The following is a 17,738-nucleotide window of genomic DNA, read 5'->3' as shown; positions in this document are numbered from 1 at the left end:
TGAAAAAGAAGGAAGCTAGCTAGCGCCATGGCCAGAACCAAGCAAACCGCTCGCAAATCCACCGGTGGCAAAGCACCCAGGAAGCAGCTCGCCACCAAGGCTGCGCGCAAGAGCGCCCCGGCCACCGGCGGCGTGAAGAAGCCTCACCGTTACAGGCCCGGCACCGTGGCTCTTAGAGAGATCCGTCGTTACCAGAAGTCCACTGAGCTGCTGATCCGCAAACTGCCTTTCCAGCGCCTGGTGCGAGAAATTGCCCAGGACTTTAAGACCGACCTGCGCTTCCAGAGTTCCGCAGTGATGGCCCTGCAGGAGGCAAGCGAGGCTTACCTGGTCGGCCTGTTCGAGGACACCAACCTGTGCGCCATCCACGCCAAGAGGGTGACCATCATGCCCAAGGACATCCAGCTGGCCCGTCGTATTCGCGGAGAGCGCGCATAAACGATGACCTGATCTCCAAAATCCCCCAAAGGCTCTTTTAAGAGCCACCTCCATATTTCAGTCAAAAGCACAATTGTTCCATTAGTACACGCCCCTTTCCCACCGTGTATGTTGTAGACGAACACGTCGCGTTCCCTGCTCTCGAGTCCCTACAGACCGTGGTTCGATTCCAGGCTGTATCACCACCGGCCGTGATTGTAAATCAGAGTTGATTCGTTTCAATAACGCTCTCTTTCTTATATGTAATTAGATGTATGCCTAGAGTAGAAGAGGGGAAAAATAGAGTAGCAGTAATGAGTGATAGTAATGATATAGGGCAAAAAGTGGGCAAAATTGTCACTATGTAGCTAAGAACAACTGACTTTGAAAGTCCCATGTTGCAGTGCCGCTGCTGAGAGGGGAAAATTTTCCCGTGGAGCACGGAGGCCATCTAGTGGTTAAACGCGGGTACTGGCACGTCATAGTGGCTCCCTATTGGTATTTGATCTTGAGGCCAGCGTTTCCCAAACTCGGTCCTCGGGTCCCCAAGTGGGGCACGTTGTGTTTTTTCGAATCCAATTGCTCTTGGAATGTAACATGCTAGAGTATGTCTTTTCCTTTGTGAAAATGTCCATTCAATAATTTCTGGGCCATGTGACATTCCTCGATGTGCCAAAAAATCCCTGTTTTGATCCGATCATTACAACGTTAGCTGCGTGCACCCCATAATTCATGCGACTGACTAAGCTATTGAAAGTAAATTGATATATCTCTGTCCAGCGCAAGTGAAAGGTGGTCGAAAAAAAGTGTTACCAAGGTTTTGGTTGAAGGGACAGGAAATGTGGTAGGCCACCAAATTAGTTTGTGTGAGTGCATAGGTAAGTTGTTTCGATATGGTGGAATAAATGGAGAAATGAAAGGAATCAATCTAGTGGGATGAATTCAGTGTGCGATTGAATATTCCAATGACATACCCATTGTTAGTCCTTTCGACTAGATCCGAGATCCCTTCATAGAAAAGGTATCAGGACAGCAGGAATCGATAGATGTAATCATCAAGGGCTTGCAAAAGAGCTGTTACGAAACAGGACACGAGCAGCCGTGATGATAGCCCTATTAGTAGTTGACCAATTACAGAATAGCAATCACCAATGCAGGCAGGTACGTGGTGATTGCTGCATTGGCTTCGTAAATAGGCTTCATAAGGAACTAAATGGCTCAGCACATGACATCTTCACAGTGCATAATATTTGATAGTACTGACTCCCGTTGAGTAGAGTCGTGTGTCTTTGGCGTGATTTGAAGTCGACTTCTGATGTGGGATTTAGTTGATTTTTACCAGAATATTTGCTGATGAATCGAAACCCCTTGACCAAATGATAAGACAAAGTAAAGGCCCTAAATGCAGCAATGACACGGCTAAAGTGTGTCATTGCAGGACCAAAGAGCAGGAATTGTCTGCTGTTGCATCTTCACTCATGAGACAGGTAATAGCGGAGCTCCGTGGTGCTGAAAAGGACAGCGCCCCTGGCCATTTGCCAAAGCCTATTTCCCGTTGGAGGGATTCTTGACATGCTATAGGCACAGTTCAGTACACCCCTCACCAACCGATTCTCGGGGTGCATTGGTGTAAAATGTGATCGTCGAGATACAGTTGTATAGGCTACACCAGTAGGGGAGCTTACAGATAAAGAGTGCATTAGGCTAGAGAGAAAAGTAGCATTCCGTTGTTCATAAAGTAGGTGAATGTAACTTACCCTCTTTTGATACTTGAGAAACATACATTCACATGATGTCCAAATCTGCAAGAGACAAACCAGCAGAAAATCAGCAGGTGAACAAAAGGGTTAAATGAATATGATTTAAGAGCAGTGAAATGAAGTAATAGTGACATAGATTGTAAGAAATGAAATCTACCATGTGAACATTACATTGTGGCTTTAGAAGAGCATGTATTTGTAGATGAATGACAGATTAGGTTTTGTGACAAAGTAACTGTATAATTTGAGATACTCTCCATGAGCATGTGTTTGCCTATTTGATGATCTGTTGTAAATATTGTTTGATTTTGACCACATACTTGTTGTGACAATTGCATCAGGTTGAGGGAGAAATGCTCTGTGTGGCCATTGTGAGTGGCACTTCTGATCCAGCAGGTGGTGTTAAGATCCCTCCCTATGTGGCTTGAATGATGAGCCAGTGTTGGCAAAATGACTTGTGGTCCAGCGGGTGGCGGTGAAATGCCTCCCTATCTATAATATGTCTTGACCTATTCCTTTGACATTGTTCACTTGATTGGAGATGATTCCGGTGTTCTTCGTGTCCTCTTCATGAGCACTTCTGCACGTCTTCCTTCCTGTCTTGCCATGTGGGTTCCACGGAGGTGTGTGTTTTTGTTAGATATCACTGGGCACATTCCTAACGTGGAGGTCGTTTGCATAGCTCATGTCATGTGGATATATAAAGTATTGTATTGTAAGGTATGTTAGTCTACGGACGGTCTGACATTGATCGTCAATATATTGATGTATTCCAATTCCATTTGGGTGTATTGTGTGGAATGTTGGAACATGGTTATATCTTACTTGTTAGACTTGACTGTGCTGTTGGAGCTGGTAACACAAGCATTTCCCGACATCTGCTAAACAGGGTTATGTATATCTCTCTAGTCACCCCCAAAAGCAAATCTTTCTTTGGCCGTCTCTCCTTCCAGTTGTCTGCTGCCAATGACTGGAAGGAACTACAAAAATCTCTGAAACTGGAAACACTTATCTCCCTCACTAGCTTTAAGCAGCAACTGTCAGAGCAGCTCACAGATTACTGCACCTGTACATAGGCCACCTATAATTTAGGCCAAACAACTACCTCTTTCCCTACTGTATTTAAATAATTAATTTATTTTGCTCCCTTGCACCCCATTATTTGTATTTGTACTTTGCACATTTCTTCCATTGCAAATGTACCATTCCAGTGTTTTACTTGCTATATTGTATTTACTTTGCCACCATGGCCTTTTTTTTGCCTTTACCTCCCCTATCTCACCTCATTTGCTCACATCGTATATAGACTTGTTTATACTGTATTATTGACTGTATGTTTGTTTTACTCCATGTGTAAGTCTGTGTCGTCGTATGTGTCGAACTGCTTTGCTTTATCTTTGCCAGGTCGCAATTGTAAATGAGAACTTGTTCTCAACTTGCCTACCTGGTTAAATAAAGGTGAAATTAAAAATGAATAAAAAATGTGCCTATTTGATTAGGACTTTTCCTCTAAGTGTCGCACTTCCATTTCCACTTTATGTCCCCGTTAGGGAGCTGTCATTTATGCTGCAGGCTCATTACCTCCAATGTCATTGTGGTCCAAGTTCAAATCCTAGGCTATAGGGTGTGGTAACAGGCCCTCTGTTATTTGTTGTTGTACTCTGCATGTGAAGTATCTGCCCTGTAGCCTGTAGAGGAACACAAACAGTTGAAGGGAACAAGTGACAGAGTCTAACCTGCTGTTGAACACAAACTCCAAGTCCTATGATGTTGCTCTGTGAAGAAGGTTAGCTTTTCAGCATTCAATTCCTGGCAGCCTTCTTCTCCTGGTTGATTTGTGAATGCGAGTGATTAGAGAATGTTTGGCTTGGGTATCCAAGGTGTTTGACATTGTTGAGGACCAGTGTTCCGAGGGGCCGACTGTGACATCATAAAGCGGAATGTAGTTAGCGTGCTGTTTGAGGGATTCCAATTCAGTCGGTTGCACCCTTCCAGGCAGTGCAGTTGCGCTTCAAGTGTGCTCTCTGTGTGATGACTTGTTGTGCCTACACGGAGTACAGCTACGAACGGACGTGACATTTGGGGTAAGCCTAAGCCTTTTCGTAACCTTAACCTATTTCTTCTAACTTGCTATGACCGAGGGCCGGCAGCCACTAAGTACAGGTAAGAGACAATTATGGCAACAATAAGTTGTAAGATGAATGTGAAGAGTGGGACACCAATCAATGTGAAGGTGGGACACAGGTTAGTAGTGGATCCCCCAGTTGTCACAGTTGGGCCTTGTGTTCAACATAGCTCAGTATTTGAGTGTGTTTCCCACGCACGTAAGTAGCTTTCATTTCTTCTTCCTCCATAGTTCACCTGAGATGTGAATCAACTGCACCGATTGATCAATCGCCAGTATGTGCCCTTGGGCCTCATTTGTCCCCTTTGAAATGACCTGTTGAGATCATTCGATGCAACATCTGAGGCTATCTGGCCTATAAAGGATCCACCTCATACCACTATTTGCATAATATAAGGCTGTGTTATTGGTTTTAGAAAAAAGTACCATACAATATTTGCAGATCCCTATCACCTCTGTACGCATAGGGAAACGATCCCTTTATTGTGTGTGTGTGTGTGTTGGGTGGGTGGGTGGGTGGGTGTCTGAGGAATGTTTTACTGCGTTTCAGCTTGCAGAGGTATCGCCACCCTTCCCATGGCCACCTGGATCCTGTCTAGGGAAGAAAAAGAAGAATGATGTTATTAAATGGCCTTCAAGAGCTACATGACTACTGAGGTGACATTACGGACCCCTTAGGATTTGTGGCATTCCTTGCGTATTTGTTTCCCGTACGTTCCACTTCGTTTCTCCTTTGTACTTGTGACACTATCTGAGGTTTTAACGCCTATCTCTATTAGGTGTGACTGGCAACCGCAGCGGGTTGAATCCTACTAGTTCAGTGTTTCCCAACTCCAGGCAGGAGTAGAGTAGCCATTTTTGTTGTAGCCCTGGAGAGGCACAGCTGATTGAAAGAGTTGAATCAGGTGCAACAACAACAAGAACAACACCAATCAATGTGAAGAGTGGGACACAGGTTAGTAGTGGATCCCCCAGTTGTCACAGTCGGGCCTCGTGTTCAACATAGCCCAGTATTTGAGTGTGTTTCCCACGCACGTAAGTAGCTTTCATTTCTTCTTCCTCCATAGTTCCCTAGAAATTCACTTGAACTCAGCTAGCGAACACACGATGTCTGGAAGAGGTAAAGGCGGCAAGGGACTCGGAAAAGGAGGCGCCAAGCGTCACCGTAAGGTTCTCCGCGATAACATCCAGGGAATCACCAAGCCCGCCATTCGCCGTCTGGCTCGCCGTGGCGGCGTGAAGCGTATCTCCGGCCTGATCTACGAGGAGACCCGCGGTGTCCTGAAGGTGTTCCTCGAGAACGTGATCGCTATGTTCAGTGCAGGCTTGAGCGTAAGCAGTCAGTGTCCACGAGGAACTTTATTCTGCACCAAGGCCGTGACCAAGTACACCAGCATCACCTCCAAGTAAACAGTGTGCTGCTCTTTTACTCCGAGGCTGTTGTTACAAAGGCTCTTTTGGAGCCACCCACCTCTTTCCATAAAAGCGCATGTCATTCCATGTACGTCCTACCTACCAATAGCTAACCAGAAATGAAATGAATGAGTTTTAGGCATCACATTTTCGAGTGGCTAAATGGCTTAACATTTGTCACTCAAGAGTGCAGCACCCTAACCAGTCAACATTGTAGTGTAGTGTTAGAATTCGCATGTCACATTGATCCTGATGATAATAATAAGAATACATACTATAGTGGGTTGGACAGCAGCCATTTGTATTATGAGCCACTCTCAAATTGATTGATACATGTTTCATTGATTTGAGTTCTCACTTTGGCGCTCCCGCCAACGCGAAAAAGTAACAAAAGTCGGAGGGAAACAGAGTAGCCTAGCCCTTGTCACTCTGCTGCCTGCCTGCCTGCCGGGTGGGGGCGGGCTTAGGGCTGACTGTCTGTCCCTCTCTCACTCCAATTGGATAAGGCCACACCGGTCCGGTGGCCAATCGATGCCTCTTGTGGCGAGGTATAAGTAAGGCTCTCGAGGTGGCCAGCGGCTCATTCAGACATTCTGTGACATACTGAAGCTACCAATATGAGCGGAAGAGGCAAAACCGGAGGCAAGGCCAGGGCGAAGGCAAAGACACGTTCATCCCGTGCCGGGCTCCAGTTCCCCGTGGGCCGTGTGCACAGGCTGCTGCGCAAAGGCAACTACGCCGAGCGTGTGGGCGCTGGCGCACCAGTCTACCTGGCAGCAGTGCTCGAGTACCTGACCGCTGAGATCCTGGAGTTGGCCGGAAACGCTGCCCGTGACAACAAGAAGACTCGTATCATCCCCCGTCACCTGCAGCTGGCAGTCCGTAACGACGAGGAGCTGAACAAACTGCTTGGCGGCGTGACCATCGCTCAGGGTGGTGTTCTGCCCAACATCCAGGCAGTGCTGCTCCCCAAGAAGACTGAGAAAGCCGTCAAAGCCAAGTAAAATCGCTGGTGCGGCTGCAACTTGACTACTCAACCCCAAAGGCTCTTTTAAGAGCCAACCACCTAGCTCAGCAAAAGCGCAAAGTGTCCTTTCTGTGCCTGGCCAACTATTGGGCGTGTTTGTTAGATACACACACATATACACGGCACCGTATCATGAGACCTAAATGAAGAATAACAACTACTAGGCTAGAATGAGAGGGCAAAATATTGCGCGTAAAGTGTAACGTTGCTCGCTGCCCTAACAAAAGACCCAAGCGCCTCGGCGAGGGAGGGGTTGCATTTTGGGGCGGCACGGAGAGGCCGAGCCTCCCGTCCAATGGGCGGCGGAGGAGGCCTCCGCAACGGGCCAATCGGGACGGTGCGGAGATGGTGACCAATCAGCAGACGCCGCTGCCGGCTTTATAAACTTCACATAGGCATTTGGAGGCTATACTCCGACTGTGAAAGAAGGAAGCTAGCTAGCGCCATGGCCAGAACCAAGCAAACCGCTCGCAAATCCACCGGTGGCAAATCACCCAGGAAGCAGCTCGCCACCAAGGCTGCGCGCAAGAGCGCCCGGCCACCGGCGGCGTGAAGAAGCCTCACCGTTACAGGCCCGGCACCGTGGCTCTTAGAGAGATCCGTCGTTACCAGAAGTCCACTGAGCTGCTGATCCGCAAACTGCCTTTCCAGCGCCTGGTGCGAGAAATTGCCCAGGACTTTAAGACCGACCTGCGCTTCCAGAGTTCCGCAGTGATGGCCCTGCAGGAGGCAAGCGAGGCTTACCTGGTCGGCCTGTTCGAGGACACCAACCTGTGCGCCATCCACGCCAAGAGGGTGACCATCATGCCCAAGGACATCCAGCTGGCCCGTCGTATTCGCGGAGAGCGCGCATAAACGATGACCTGATCTCCAAAATCCCCCAAAGGCTCTTTTAAGAGCCACCTCCATATTTCAGTCAAAAAGGCACAATTGTTCCATTAGTACACGCCCCTTTCCCACCGTGTATGTTGTAGACGAACACGTCGCGTTCCCTGCTCTCGAGTCCCTACAGACCGTGGTTCGATTCCAGGCTGTATCACCACCGGCCGTGATTGTAAATCAGAGTTGATTCGTTTCAATAACGCTCTCTTTCTTATATGTAATTAGATGTATGCCTAGAGTAGAAGAGGGGAAAATAGAGTAGCAGTAATGAGTGATAGTAATGATATAGGGCAAAAAGTGGGCAAAATTGTCACTATGTAGCTAAGAACAACTGACTTTGAAAGTCCCATGTTGCAGTGCCGCTGCTGAGAGGGAAAATTTTCCCGTGGAGCACGGAGGCCATCTAGTGGTTAAACGCGGGTACTGGCACGTCATAGTGGCTCCCTATTGGTATTTGATCTTGAGGCCAGCGTTTCCCAAACTCGGTCCTCGGGTCCCCAAGTGGGGCACGTTGTGTTTTTTCGAATCCAATTGCTCTTGGAATGTAACATGCTAGAGTATGTCTTTTCCTTTGTGAAAATGTCCATTCAATAATTTCTGGGCCATGTGACATTCCTCGATGTGCCAAAAATCCCTGTTTTGATCCGATCATTACAACGTTAGCTGCGTGCACCCCATAATTCATGCGACTGACTAAGCTATTGAAAGTAAATTGATATATCTCTGTCCAGCGCAAGTGAAAGGTGGTCGAAAAAAGTGGTACCAAGGTTTTGGTTGAAGGGACAGGAAATGTGGTAGGCCACCAAATTAGTTTGTGTGAGTGCATAGGTAAGTTGTTTCGATATGGTGGAATAAATGGAGAAATGAAAGGAATCAATTTAGTGGGATGAATTCAGTGTGCGATTGAATATTCCAATGACATACCCATTGTTAGTCCTTTCGACTAGATCCGAGATCCCTTCATAGAAAAGGTATCAGGACAGCAGGAATCAATAGATGTAATCATCAAGGGCTTGCAAAAGAGCTGTTACGAAACAGGACACGAGCAGCCGTGATGATAGCCCTATTAGTAGTTGACCAATTACAGAATAGCAATCACCAATGCAGGCAGGTACGTGGTGATTGCTGCATTGGCTTCGTAAATAGGCTTCATAAGGAACTAAATGGCTCAGCACATGACATCTTCACAGTGCAGAATATTTGATAGTACTGACTCCCGTTGAGTAGAGTCGTGTGTCTTTGGCGTGATTTGAAGTCGACTTCTGATGTGGGATTTAGTTGATTTTTACCAGAATATTTGCTGATGAATCGAAACCCCTTGACCAAATGATAAGACAAAGTAAAGGCCCTAAATGCAGCAATGACACGGCTAAAGTGTGTCATTGCAGGACCAAAGAGCAGGAATTGTCTGCTGTTGCATCTTCACTCATGAGACAGGTAATAGCGGAGCTCCGTGGTGCTGAAAAGGACAGCGCCCCTGGCCATTTGCCAAAGCCTATTTCCCGTTGGAGGGATTCTTGACATGCTATAGGCACAGTTCAGTACACCCCTCACCAACCGATTCTCGGGGTGCATTGGTGTAAAATGTGATCGTCGAGATACAGTTGTATAGGCTACACCAGTAGGGGAGCTTACAGATAAAGAGTGCATTAGGCTAGAGAGAAAAGTAGCATTCCGTTGTTCATAAAGTAGGTGAATGTAACTTACCCTCTTTTGATACTTGAGAAACATACATTCACATGATGTCCAAATCTGCAAGAGACAAACCAGCAGAAAATCAGCAGGTGAACAAAAGGGTTAAATGAATATGATTTAAGAGCAGTGAAATGAAGTAATAGTGACATAGATTGTAAGAAATGAAATCTACCATGTGAACATTACATTGTGGCTTTAGAAGAGCATGTATTTGTAGATGAATGACAGATTAGGTTTTGTGACAAAGTAACTGTATAATTTGAGATACTCTCCATGAGCATGTGTTTGCCTATTTGATGATCTGTTGTAAATATTGTTTGATTTTGACCACATACTTGTTGTGACAATTGCATCAGGTTGAGGGAGAAATGCTCTGTGTGGCCATTGTGAGTGGCACTTCTGATCCAGCAGGTGGTGTTAAGATCCCTCCCTATGTGGCTTGAATGATGAGCCAGTGTTGGCAAAATGACTTGTGGTCCAGCGGGTGGCGGTGAAATGCCTCCCTATCTATAATATGTCTTGACCTATTCCTTTGACATTGTTCACTTGATTGGAGATGATTCCGGTGTTCTTCGTGTCCTCTTCATGAGCACTTCTGCACGTCTTCCTTCCTGTCTTGCCATGTGGGTTCCACGGAGGTGTGTGTTTTTGTTAGATATCACTGGGCACATTCCTAACGTGGAGGTCGTTTGCATAGCTCATGTCATGTGGATATATAAAGTATTGTATTGTAAGGTATGTTAGTCTACGGACGGTCTGACATTGATCGTCAATATATTGATGTATTCCAATTCCATTTGGGTGTATTGTGTGGAATGTTGGAACATGGTTATATCTTACTTGTTAGACTTGACTGTGCTGTTGGAGCTGGTAACACAAGCATTTCCCGACATCTGCTAAACAGGGTTATGTATATCTCTCTAGTCACCCCCAAAAGCAAATCTTTCTTTGGCCGTCTCTCCTTCCAGTTGTCTGCTGCCAATGACTGGAAGGAACTACAAAAATCTCTGAAACTGGAAACACTTATCTCCCTCACTAGCTTTAAGCAGCAACTGTCAGAGCAGCTCACAGATTACTGCACCTGTACATAGGCCACCTATAATTTAGGCCAAACAACTACCTCTTTCCCTACTGTATTTAAATAATTAATTTATTTTGCTCCCTTGCACCCCATTATTTGTATTTGTACTTTGCACATTTCTTCCATTGCAAATGTACCATTCCAGTGTTTTACTTGCTATATTGTATTTACTTTGCCACCATGGCCTTTTTTTTGCCTTTACCTCCCTATCTCACCTCATTTGCTCACATCGTATATAGACTTGTTTATACTGTATTATTGACTGTATGTTTGTTTTACTCCATGTGTAAGTCTGTGTCGTCGTATGTGTCGAACTGCTTTGCTTTATCTTTGCCAGGTCGCAATTGTAAATGAGAACTTGTTCTCAACTTGCCTACCTGGTTAAATAAAGGTGAAATTAAAAATGAATAAAAAATGTGCCTATTTGATTAGGACTTTTCCTCTAAGTGTCGCACTTCCATTTCCACTTTATGTCCCCGTTAGGGAGCTGTCATTTATGCTGCAGGCTCATTACCTCCAATGTCATTGTGGTCCAAGTTCAAATCCTAGGCTATAGGGTGTGGTAACAGGCCCTCTGTTATTTGTTGTTGTACTCTGCATGTGAAGTATCTGCCCTGTAGCCTGTAGAGGAACACAAACAGTTGAAGGGAACAAGTGACAGAGTCTAACCTGCTGTTGAACACAAACTCCAAGTCCTATGATGTTGCTCTGTGAAGAAGGTTAGCTTTTCAGCATTCAATTCCTGGCAGCCTTCTTCTCCCTGGTTGATTTGTGAATGCGAGTGATTAGAGAATGTTTGGCTTGGGTATCCAAGGTGTTTGACATTGTTGAGGACCAGTGTTCCGAGGGGCCGACTGTGACATCATAAAGCGGAATGTAGTTAGCGTGCTGTTTGAGGGATTCCAATTCAGTCGGTTGCACCCTTCCAGGCAGTGCAGTTGCGCTTCAAGTGTGCTCTCTGTGTGATGACTTGTTGTGCCTACACGGAGTACAGCTACGAACGGACGTGACATTTGGGGTAAGCCTAAGCCTTTTCGTAACCTTAACCTATTTCTTCTAACTTGCTATGACCGAGGGCCGGCAGCCACTAAGTACAGGTAAGAGACAATTATGGCAACAATAAGTTGTAAGATGAATGTGAAGAGTGGGACACAGGTTAGTAGTGGATCCCCCAGTTGTCACAGTTGGGCCTTGTGTTCAACATAGCCCAGTATTTGAGTGTGTTTCCCACGCATGTAAGTAGCTTTCATTTCTTCTTCCTCCATAGTTCCCTAGAACGAACGCCCTCCCCTTTGCAGCAGAGGCCAGGCAAAAGCGCGCGCTTTCTGTGCCACTGGCTTCAATCAGGTCCACCAAACGCAGATAATAAGAGCACCAAGCACAGAAAATTACGTCATTAATTCACTTGAACTCAGCTAGCGAACACACGATGTCTGGAAGAGGTAAAGGCGGCAAGGGACTCGGAAAAGGAGGCGCCAAGCGTCACCGTAAGGTTCTCCGCGATAACATCCAGGGAATCACCAAGCCCGCCATTCGCCGTCTGGCTCGCCGTGGCGGCGTGAAGCGTATCTCCGGCCTGATCTACGAGGAGACCCGCGGTGTCCTGAAGGTGTTCCTCGAGAACGTGATCCGTGACGCCGTCACCTACACCGAGCACGCCAAGAGAAAGACCGTTACGGCCATGGACGTGGTCTACGCTCTGAAACGCCAGGGACGCACCCTGTACGGTTTCGGCGGTTAAACGCACCCTTCTCGGAACGTCAACATCCCGACTTGAACCCAAAGGCTCTTTTAAGAGCCACCCACATCCGCTTCAAAAGGGCCAAATCCATTGTCGTAGGGAACCATGAGCCACTCTTGAGTGGACGGGGAGGGAGTGTTGAATGATAGGACGCTATGTTCAGTGCAGGCTTGGCGTACAGTCGTATTAAACCACGAGCCACTCTGCGTGGACGGGGAGGGAGTGTTAAATGATAGGACGCTATGTTCAGTGCAGGCTTTGCGTACAGTCGTATTAAACCACGAGCCACTCTGAGCGGACAGGACACTAATGTTCAGTGCAGGCTTTTGCGTACAGTCGGATTACGAGACACCCGAAATAAAGGCACCAGGGCTGGGAAATCCCCACCAAGTCTCATGTCTGGCCATTGTAGGACTTTTTTTGAAACACACCATTCCCCACCAGTGACAGAGCATAGGCTATGGGATAAGGGGGACAGGTCTTTGTTAGGGAAGCAAGCCTCTGAGTGGAAGGCTCTTATGCGCGCTCAGCTCCACTGGGCAAATGGCAGGGGCGCCTATGAGAAAGCAGGGGTGTGTCCACGGCCGGCGAATTAGCTTAGCGTCGTCTTCATAAGAGGGAAAGGGCTCTCCACCCCCTCATTCGTTTGTGAGAAGCAACGAGACATCAGCATCATGCCCGAGCCAGCAAAGTCCGCGCCCAAGAAGGGCTCCAAGAAAGCCGTCACCAAGACCGCAGGGAAAGGCGGCAAGAAGCGCCGAAAGTCTAGGAAGGAGAGCTACGCCATTTACGTGTACAAAGTCCTGAAGCAGGTCCACCCCGATACCGGCATCTCCTCCAAGGCCATGGGAATCATGAACTCGTTCGTGAACGACATCTTCGAGCGTATCGCCGGAGAGTCGTCTCGCCTGGCCCACTACAACAAGCGTTCCACCATCACCTCCAGGGAGATCCAGACCGCAGTGCGGCTGCTGCTCCCCGGGAGCTGGCCAAGCACGCAGTGTCCGAGGGCACCAAGGCCGTGACCAAGTACACCAGCTCCAAGTAAACAGCGCATTTGGAGTGCTGTAGTAACCCAAAGGCTCTTTTAAGAGCCACCCACCCTGTCAGTGAAAGAAGCAAATCCATGTGTGTGTGTGTGTGGGAGGACATGTCAAAGAGGGTTGTGTCCAATTGCGGGGGGGATTAATGATGCTGACATGAACAGGGTAGGAATGTGTGCATGCCAGTAGAACACAGTGAGTGGGATTCCACTGACTGGACACATGAAGAACGGTGTCAGAGCAAGTGACGTCACCGATTGAAACGAGCCGTTCCACCTGTACAAGAGGGAGGAGGAGAAGAAGAGCCTCTCTGCTCTCTCTCTCTCTCTCTCTCTCGGCCTATATCAGGGCCAACAAGCACATGGGGCGCCAGCCTCCATAGCGCCGGCCGCACAGCCAGACACCAAGACCCACAGACAGACACAAAGACCGGCACGAGTCACGCTGCGGAGTCAAGCGAGGAAGGACTGCGAGAAGGGCACAAGCCCAACTACTTTGGCCCTCACCTCATCTGGATGACACGCTTTTGAAAGAGAGAGAGAGAGACTACCGAGCAGAAGAAAAAACACACTGTGCACAAAGAGCAGGCTACAAATCCAACTCAAGGAATAATAAAACATCACACACAAGCATGTCGTTGGACAGTGTATTATTTCCTGTGCCTCCTGGACACATGACGAATACAACGTGAAACTAGTCTCAGCCAGGCCTCACAAGTGCATGTGTTTTAAGGTCCCCAAAAGAGCTCTCCTTTAAAACACCAAGGACCACATCAGGGGACGCCGAACCATTTGATTCCCTTGCCAGACATCTCGGCTCACTCCACAATCAATGGTGCTCGCAATCGGATGCACTTTTAGCCCATTTAGGTGACAAATAGCACAGGAAAAGCAGTGCGCACCGCTCCACCCGACAGTCGAACGGTGAGGTTTTGAGCGAGTCGCAGCAAAATGCACGGGGCTTCTGCAGCCCACATGACTTTATTCTGAACGGACACAAGTCTGCTCGCTGGGCCGTTCGCTTTTGGGCCAAAAACACGGCTCCGTCGGTGACTTTTGGCCCGATATTGGCGACCAGAAAACACAAGTGAAAGAGCATTTGGCCAGCCCGGAGAAGCCGAGCTGGGTGGCTTGAGTCTACATGGTTCTCATGTCGCGTTTAAGGCCAGCCCCCTGCACCGTGTGGAGCTTCAATAGCGCAGAGCAGCGTCTACAGCAAAGTACTCCTCCTCACTCCCAGACTACCGTAGTGTTGTAAGTGTGTGTGTGTGTTTACCGGACCGAACGACAGACATGGCAGAAGTCGCACCAGCACCCGCCGCCGCCGCGCCGGCCAAGGCACCCAAGAAGAAGGCAGCAGCCAAGCCCAAGAAAGCGGGACCCAGCGTAGGCGAGCTCATCGTCAAGGCGGTGTCCGCCTCCAAGGAGAGGAGCGGCGTGTCCCTGGCCGCGCTCAAGAAGTCTCTGGCGGCAGGCGGCTACGACGTGGAGAAGAACAACTCCCGTGTCAAGATCGCCGTCAAGAGCCTCGTCACCAAGGGCACCCTGGTCCAGACCAAGGGCACCGGTGCCTCCGGCTCCTTCAAGCTCAACAAGAAGGCCGTCGAGGCAAAGAAGCCCGCCAAGAAAGCCGCAGCCCCAAAGCTAAGAAGGTGGCCGCCAAGAAGCCCGCCGCCGCCAAGAAGCCCAAGAAGGTAGCAGCCAAGAAGGCCGTGGCCGCAAAGAAGTCCCCCAAGAAGGCCAAGAAGCCCGCTACACCCAAAAAGGCCGCCAAGAGCCCAAAGAAGGTGAAGAAGCCCGCCGCAGCGGCGAAGAAAGCGGCCAAGAGCCCCAAGAAGGCTACCAAGGCAGCGAAGCCCAAAGCCGCCAAGCCCAAGGCAGCCAAGGCCAAGAAGGCAGCCCCCAAGAAGAAGTAAAGCTATTACAAACAGTGTTCTTTCTACTCGACACATGTTGTTACCACAAAAGGCTCTTTTAAGAGCCACCCACCTCTTTCCATAAAAGCGCATGTCATTCCATGTACGTCCTACCTACCTAGCTAAGAAATGAAATGAATGAGTTTTAGGCATCACATTTTCGAGTGGCTAAATGGCTTAACATTTGTCACTCAAGAGTGCAGCACCCTAACCAGTCAACATTGTTGTGTAGTGTTAGAATTCGCATGTCACATTGATCCTGATGATAATAATAAGAATACATACTATAGTGGGTTGGACAGCAGCCATTTGTATTATGAGCCACTCTCGAATTGATTGATACATGTTTCATTGATTTGAGTTCTCACTTTGGCGCTCCCGCCAACGCGAAAAAGTAACAAAAGTCGGAGGGAAACAGAGTAGCCTAGCCCTTGTCACTCTGCTGCCTGCCTGCCTGCCTGCCTGCCGGGTGGGGGCGGGCTTAGGGCTGACTGTCTGTCCCTCTCTCACTCCAATTGGATAAGGCCACACCGGTCCGGTGGCCAATCGATGCCTCTTGTGGCGAGGTATAAGTAAGGCTCTCGAGGTGGCCAGCGGCTCATTCAGACATTCTGTGACATACTGAAGCTACCAATATGAGCGGAAGAGGCAAAACCGGAGGCAAGGCCAGGGCGAAGGCAAAGACACGTTCATCCCGTGCCGGGCTCCAGTTCCCCGTGGGCCGTGTGCACAGGCTGCTGCGCAAAGGCAACTACGCCGAGCGTGTGGGCGCTGGCGCACCAGTCTACCTGGCCGCAGTGCTCGAGTACCTGACCGCTGAGATCCTGGAGTTGGCCGGAAACGCTGCCCGTGACAACAAGAAGACTCGTATCATCCCCCGTCACCTGCAGCTGGCAGTCCGTAACGACGAGGAGCTGAACAAACTGCTTGGCGGCGTGACCATCGCTCAGGGTGGTGTTCTGCCCAACATCCAGGCAGTGCTGCTCCCCAAGAAGACTGAGAAAGCCGTCAAAGCCAAGTAAAATCGCTGGTGCGGCTGCAACTTGACTACTCAACCCCCAAAGGCTCTTTTAAGAGCCAACCACCTAGCTCAGCAAAAGCGCAAAGTGTCCTTTCTGTGCCTGGCCAACTATTGGGCGTGTTTGTTAGATACACACACATATACACGGCACCGTATCATGAGACCTAAATGAAGAATAACAACTACTAGGCTAGAATGAGAGGGCAAAATATTGCGCGTAAAGTGTAACGTTGCTCGCTGCCCTAACAAAAGACCCAAGCGCGCCTCGGCGAGGGAGGGGTTGCATTTTGGGGCGGCACGGAGAGGCCGAGCCTCCCGTCCAATGGGCGGCGGAGGAGGCCTCCGCAACGGGCCAATCGGGACGGTGCGGAGATGGTGACCAATCAGCAGACGCCGCTGCCGGCTTTATAAACTTCACATAGGCATTTGGAGGCTATACTCCGACTGTGAAAGAAGGAAGCTAGCTAGCGCCATGGCCAGAACCAAGCAAACCGCTCGCAAATCCACCGGTGGCAAAGCACCCAGGAAGCAGCTCGCCACCAAGGCTGCGCGCAAGAGCGCCCCGGCCACCGGCGGCGTGAAGAAGCCTCACCGTTACAGGCCCGGCACCGTGGCTCTTAGAGAGATCCGTCGTTACCAGAAGTCCACTGAGCTGCTGATCCGCAAACTGCCTTTCCAGCGCCTGGTGCGAGAAATTGCCCAGGACTTTAAGACCGACCTGCGCTTCCAGAGTTCCGCAGTGATGGCCCTGCAGGAGGCAAGCGAGGCTTACCTGGTCGGCCTGTTCGAGGACACCAACCTGTGCGCCATCCACGCCAAGAGGGTGACCATCATGCCCAAGGACATCCAGCTGGCCCGTCGTATTCGCGGAGAGCGCGCATAAACGATGACCTGATCTCCAAAATCCCCCAAAGGCTCTTTTAAGAGCCACCTCCATATTTCAGTCAAAAAGGCACAATTGTTCCATTAGTACACGCCCCTTTCCCACCGTGTATGTTGTAGACGAACACGTCGCGTTCCCTGCTCTCGAGTCCCTACAGACCGTGGTTCGATTCCAGGCTGTATCACCACCGGCCGTGATTGTAAATCAGAGTTGATTCGTTTCAATAACGCTCTCTTTCTTATATGTAATTAGATGTATGCCTAGAGTAGAAGAGGGGAAAATAGAGTAGCAGTAATGAGTGATAGTAATGATATAGGGCAAAAAGTGGGCAAAATTGTCACTATGTAGCTAAGAACAACTGACTTTGAAAGTCCCATGTTGCAGTGCCGCTGCTGAGAGGGAAAATTTTCCCGTGGAGCACGGAGGCCATCTAGTGGTTAAACGCGGGTACTGGCACGTCATAGTGGCTCCCTATTGTATTTGATCTTGAGGCCAGCGTTTCCCAAACTCGGTCCTCGGGTCCCCAAGTGGGGCACGTTGTGTTTTTTCGAATCCAATTGCTCTTGGAATGTAACATGCTAGAGTATGTCTTTTCCTTTGTGAAAATGTCCATTCAATAATTTCTGGGCCATGTGACATTCCTCGATGTGCCAAAAATCCCTGTTTTGATCCGATCATTACAACGTTAGCTGCGTGCACCCCATAATTCATGCGACTGACTAAGCTATTGAAAGT

The 17,738-nt window shown here is 48.8% G+C and overlaps 5 protein-coding genes and 3 pseudogenes across 5 annotated transcripts; all 8 read left to right on the top strand.

The window, feature by feature from the left end:
• Nucleotides 1-10: 10 nt before the first annotated feature.
• Nucleotides 11-496, top strand: LOC135533215 (histone H3). The gene has a single exon (XM_064960634.1). The coding sequence runs from the start codon at nucleotides 28-30 to the stop codon at nucleotides 436-438; it is 411 nt and encodes a 136-aa protein (XP_064816706.1). The 5' UTR covers nucleotides 11-27; the 3' UTR covers nucleotides 439-496.
• A 4,888-nt stretch (nucleotides 497-5,384) lies between these two features.
• LOC135533240 (histone H4 type VIII-like) lies at nucleotides 5,385-5,712 on the top strand. Its single transcript, XM_064960649.1, has one exon. The coding sequence runs from the start codon at nucleotides 5,410-5,412 to the stop codon at nucleotides 5,710-5,712; it is 303 nt and encodes a 100-aa protein (XP_064816721.1). The 5' UTR covers nucleotides 5,385-5,409.
• A 230-nt stretch (nucleotides 5,713-5,942) lies between these two features.
• LOC135533213 (histone H2AX-like) lies at nucleotides 5,943-16,394 on the top strand. Its single transcript, XM_064960633.1, has 3 exons — nucleotides 5,943-6,715; nucleotides 13,349-13,359; nucleotides 15,727-16,394. Exons 1-3 carry the CDS (start codon nucleotides 6,333-6,335, stop codon nucleotides 16,119-16,121), a joined length of 789 nt encoding a protein of 262 aa, XP_064816705.1. The 5' UTR covers nucleotides 5,943-6,332; the 3' UTR covers nucleotides 16,122-16,394.
• Nucleotides 7,000-10,846, top strand: LOC135533208 (histone H3-like; annotated as a pseudogene).
• LOC135533212 (histone H4) lies at nucleotides 11,780-12,201 on the top strand. Its single transcript, XM_064960632.1, has one exon. The coding sequence runs from the start codon at nucleotides 11,830-11,832 to the stop codon at nucleotides 12,139-12,141; it is 312 nt and encodes a 103-aa protein (XP_064816704.1). The 5' UTR covers nucleotides 11,780-11,829; the 3' UTR covers nucleotides 12,142-12,201.
• LOC135533211 (histone H2B-like) lies at nucleotides 12,767-13,271 on the top strand (annotated as a pseudogene).
• Nucleotides 13,325-15,737, top strand: LOC135533207 (histone H1-like; annotated as a pseudogene).
• Nucleotides 16,395-16,401: 7 nt separating the features above from the next.
• Nucleotides 16,402-17,417, top strand: LOC135533209 (histone H3). The gene has a single exon (XM_064960631.1). The coding sequence runs from the start codon at nucleotides 16,593-16,595 to the stop codon at nucleotides 17,001-17,003; it is 411 nt and encodes a 136-aa protein (XP_064816703.1). The 5' UTR covers nucleotides 16,402-16,592; the 3' UTR covers nucleotides 17,004-17,417.
• The last annotated feature ends 321 nt before the right edge of the window (nucleotides 17,418-17,738 follow it).

This window comes from Oncorhynchus masou, unplaced genomic scaffold, assembly GCF_036934945.1.
Source record: "Oncorhynchus masou masou isolate Uvic2021 unplaced genomic scaffold, UVic_Omas_1.1 unplaced_scaffold_2284, whole genome shotgun sequence".
Classification (NCBI taxonomy): Eukaryota; Metazoa; Chordata; class Actinopteri; order Salmoniformes; family Salmonidae; genus Oncorhynchus; species Oncorhynchus masou.
Note: the sequence above shows the minus strand (reverse complement) of the source record. Positions and strands in the feature narration are given on the sequence as shown.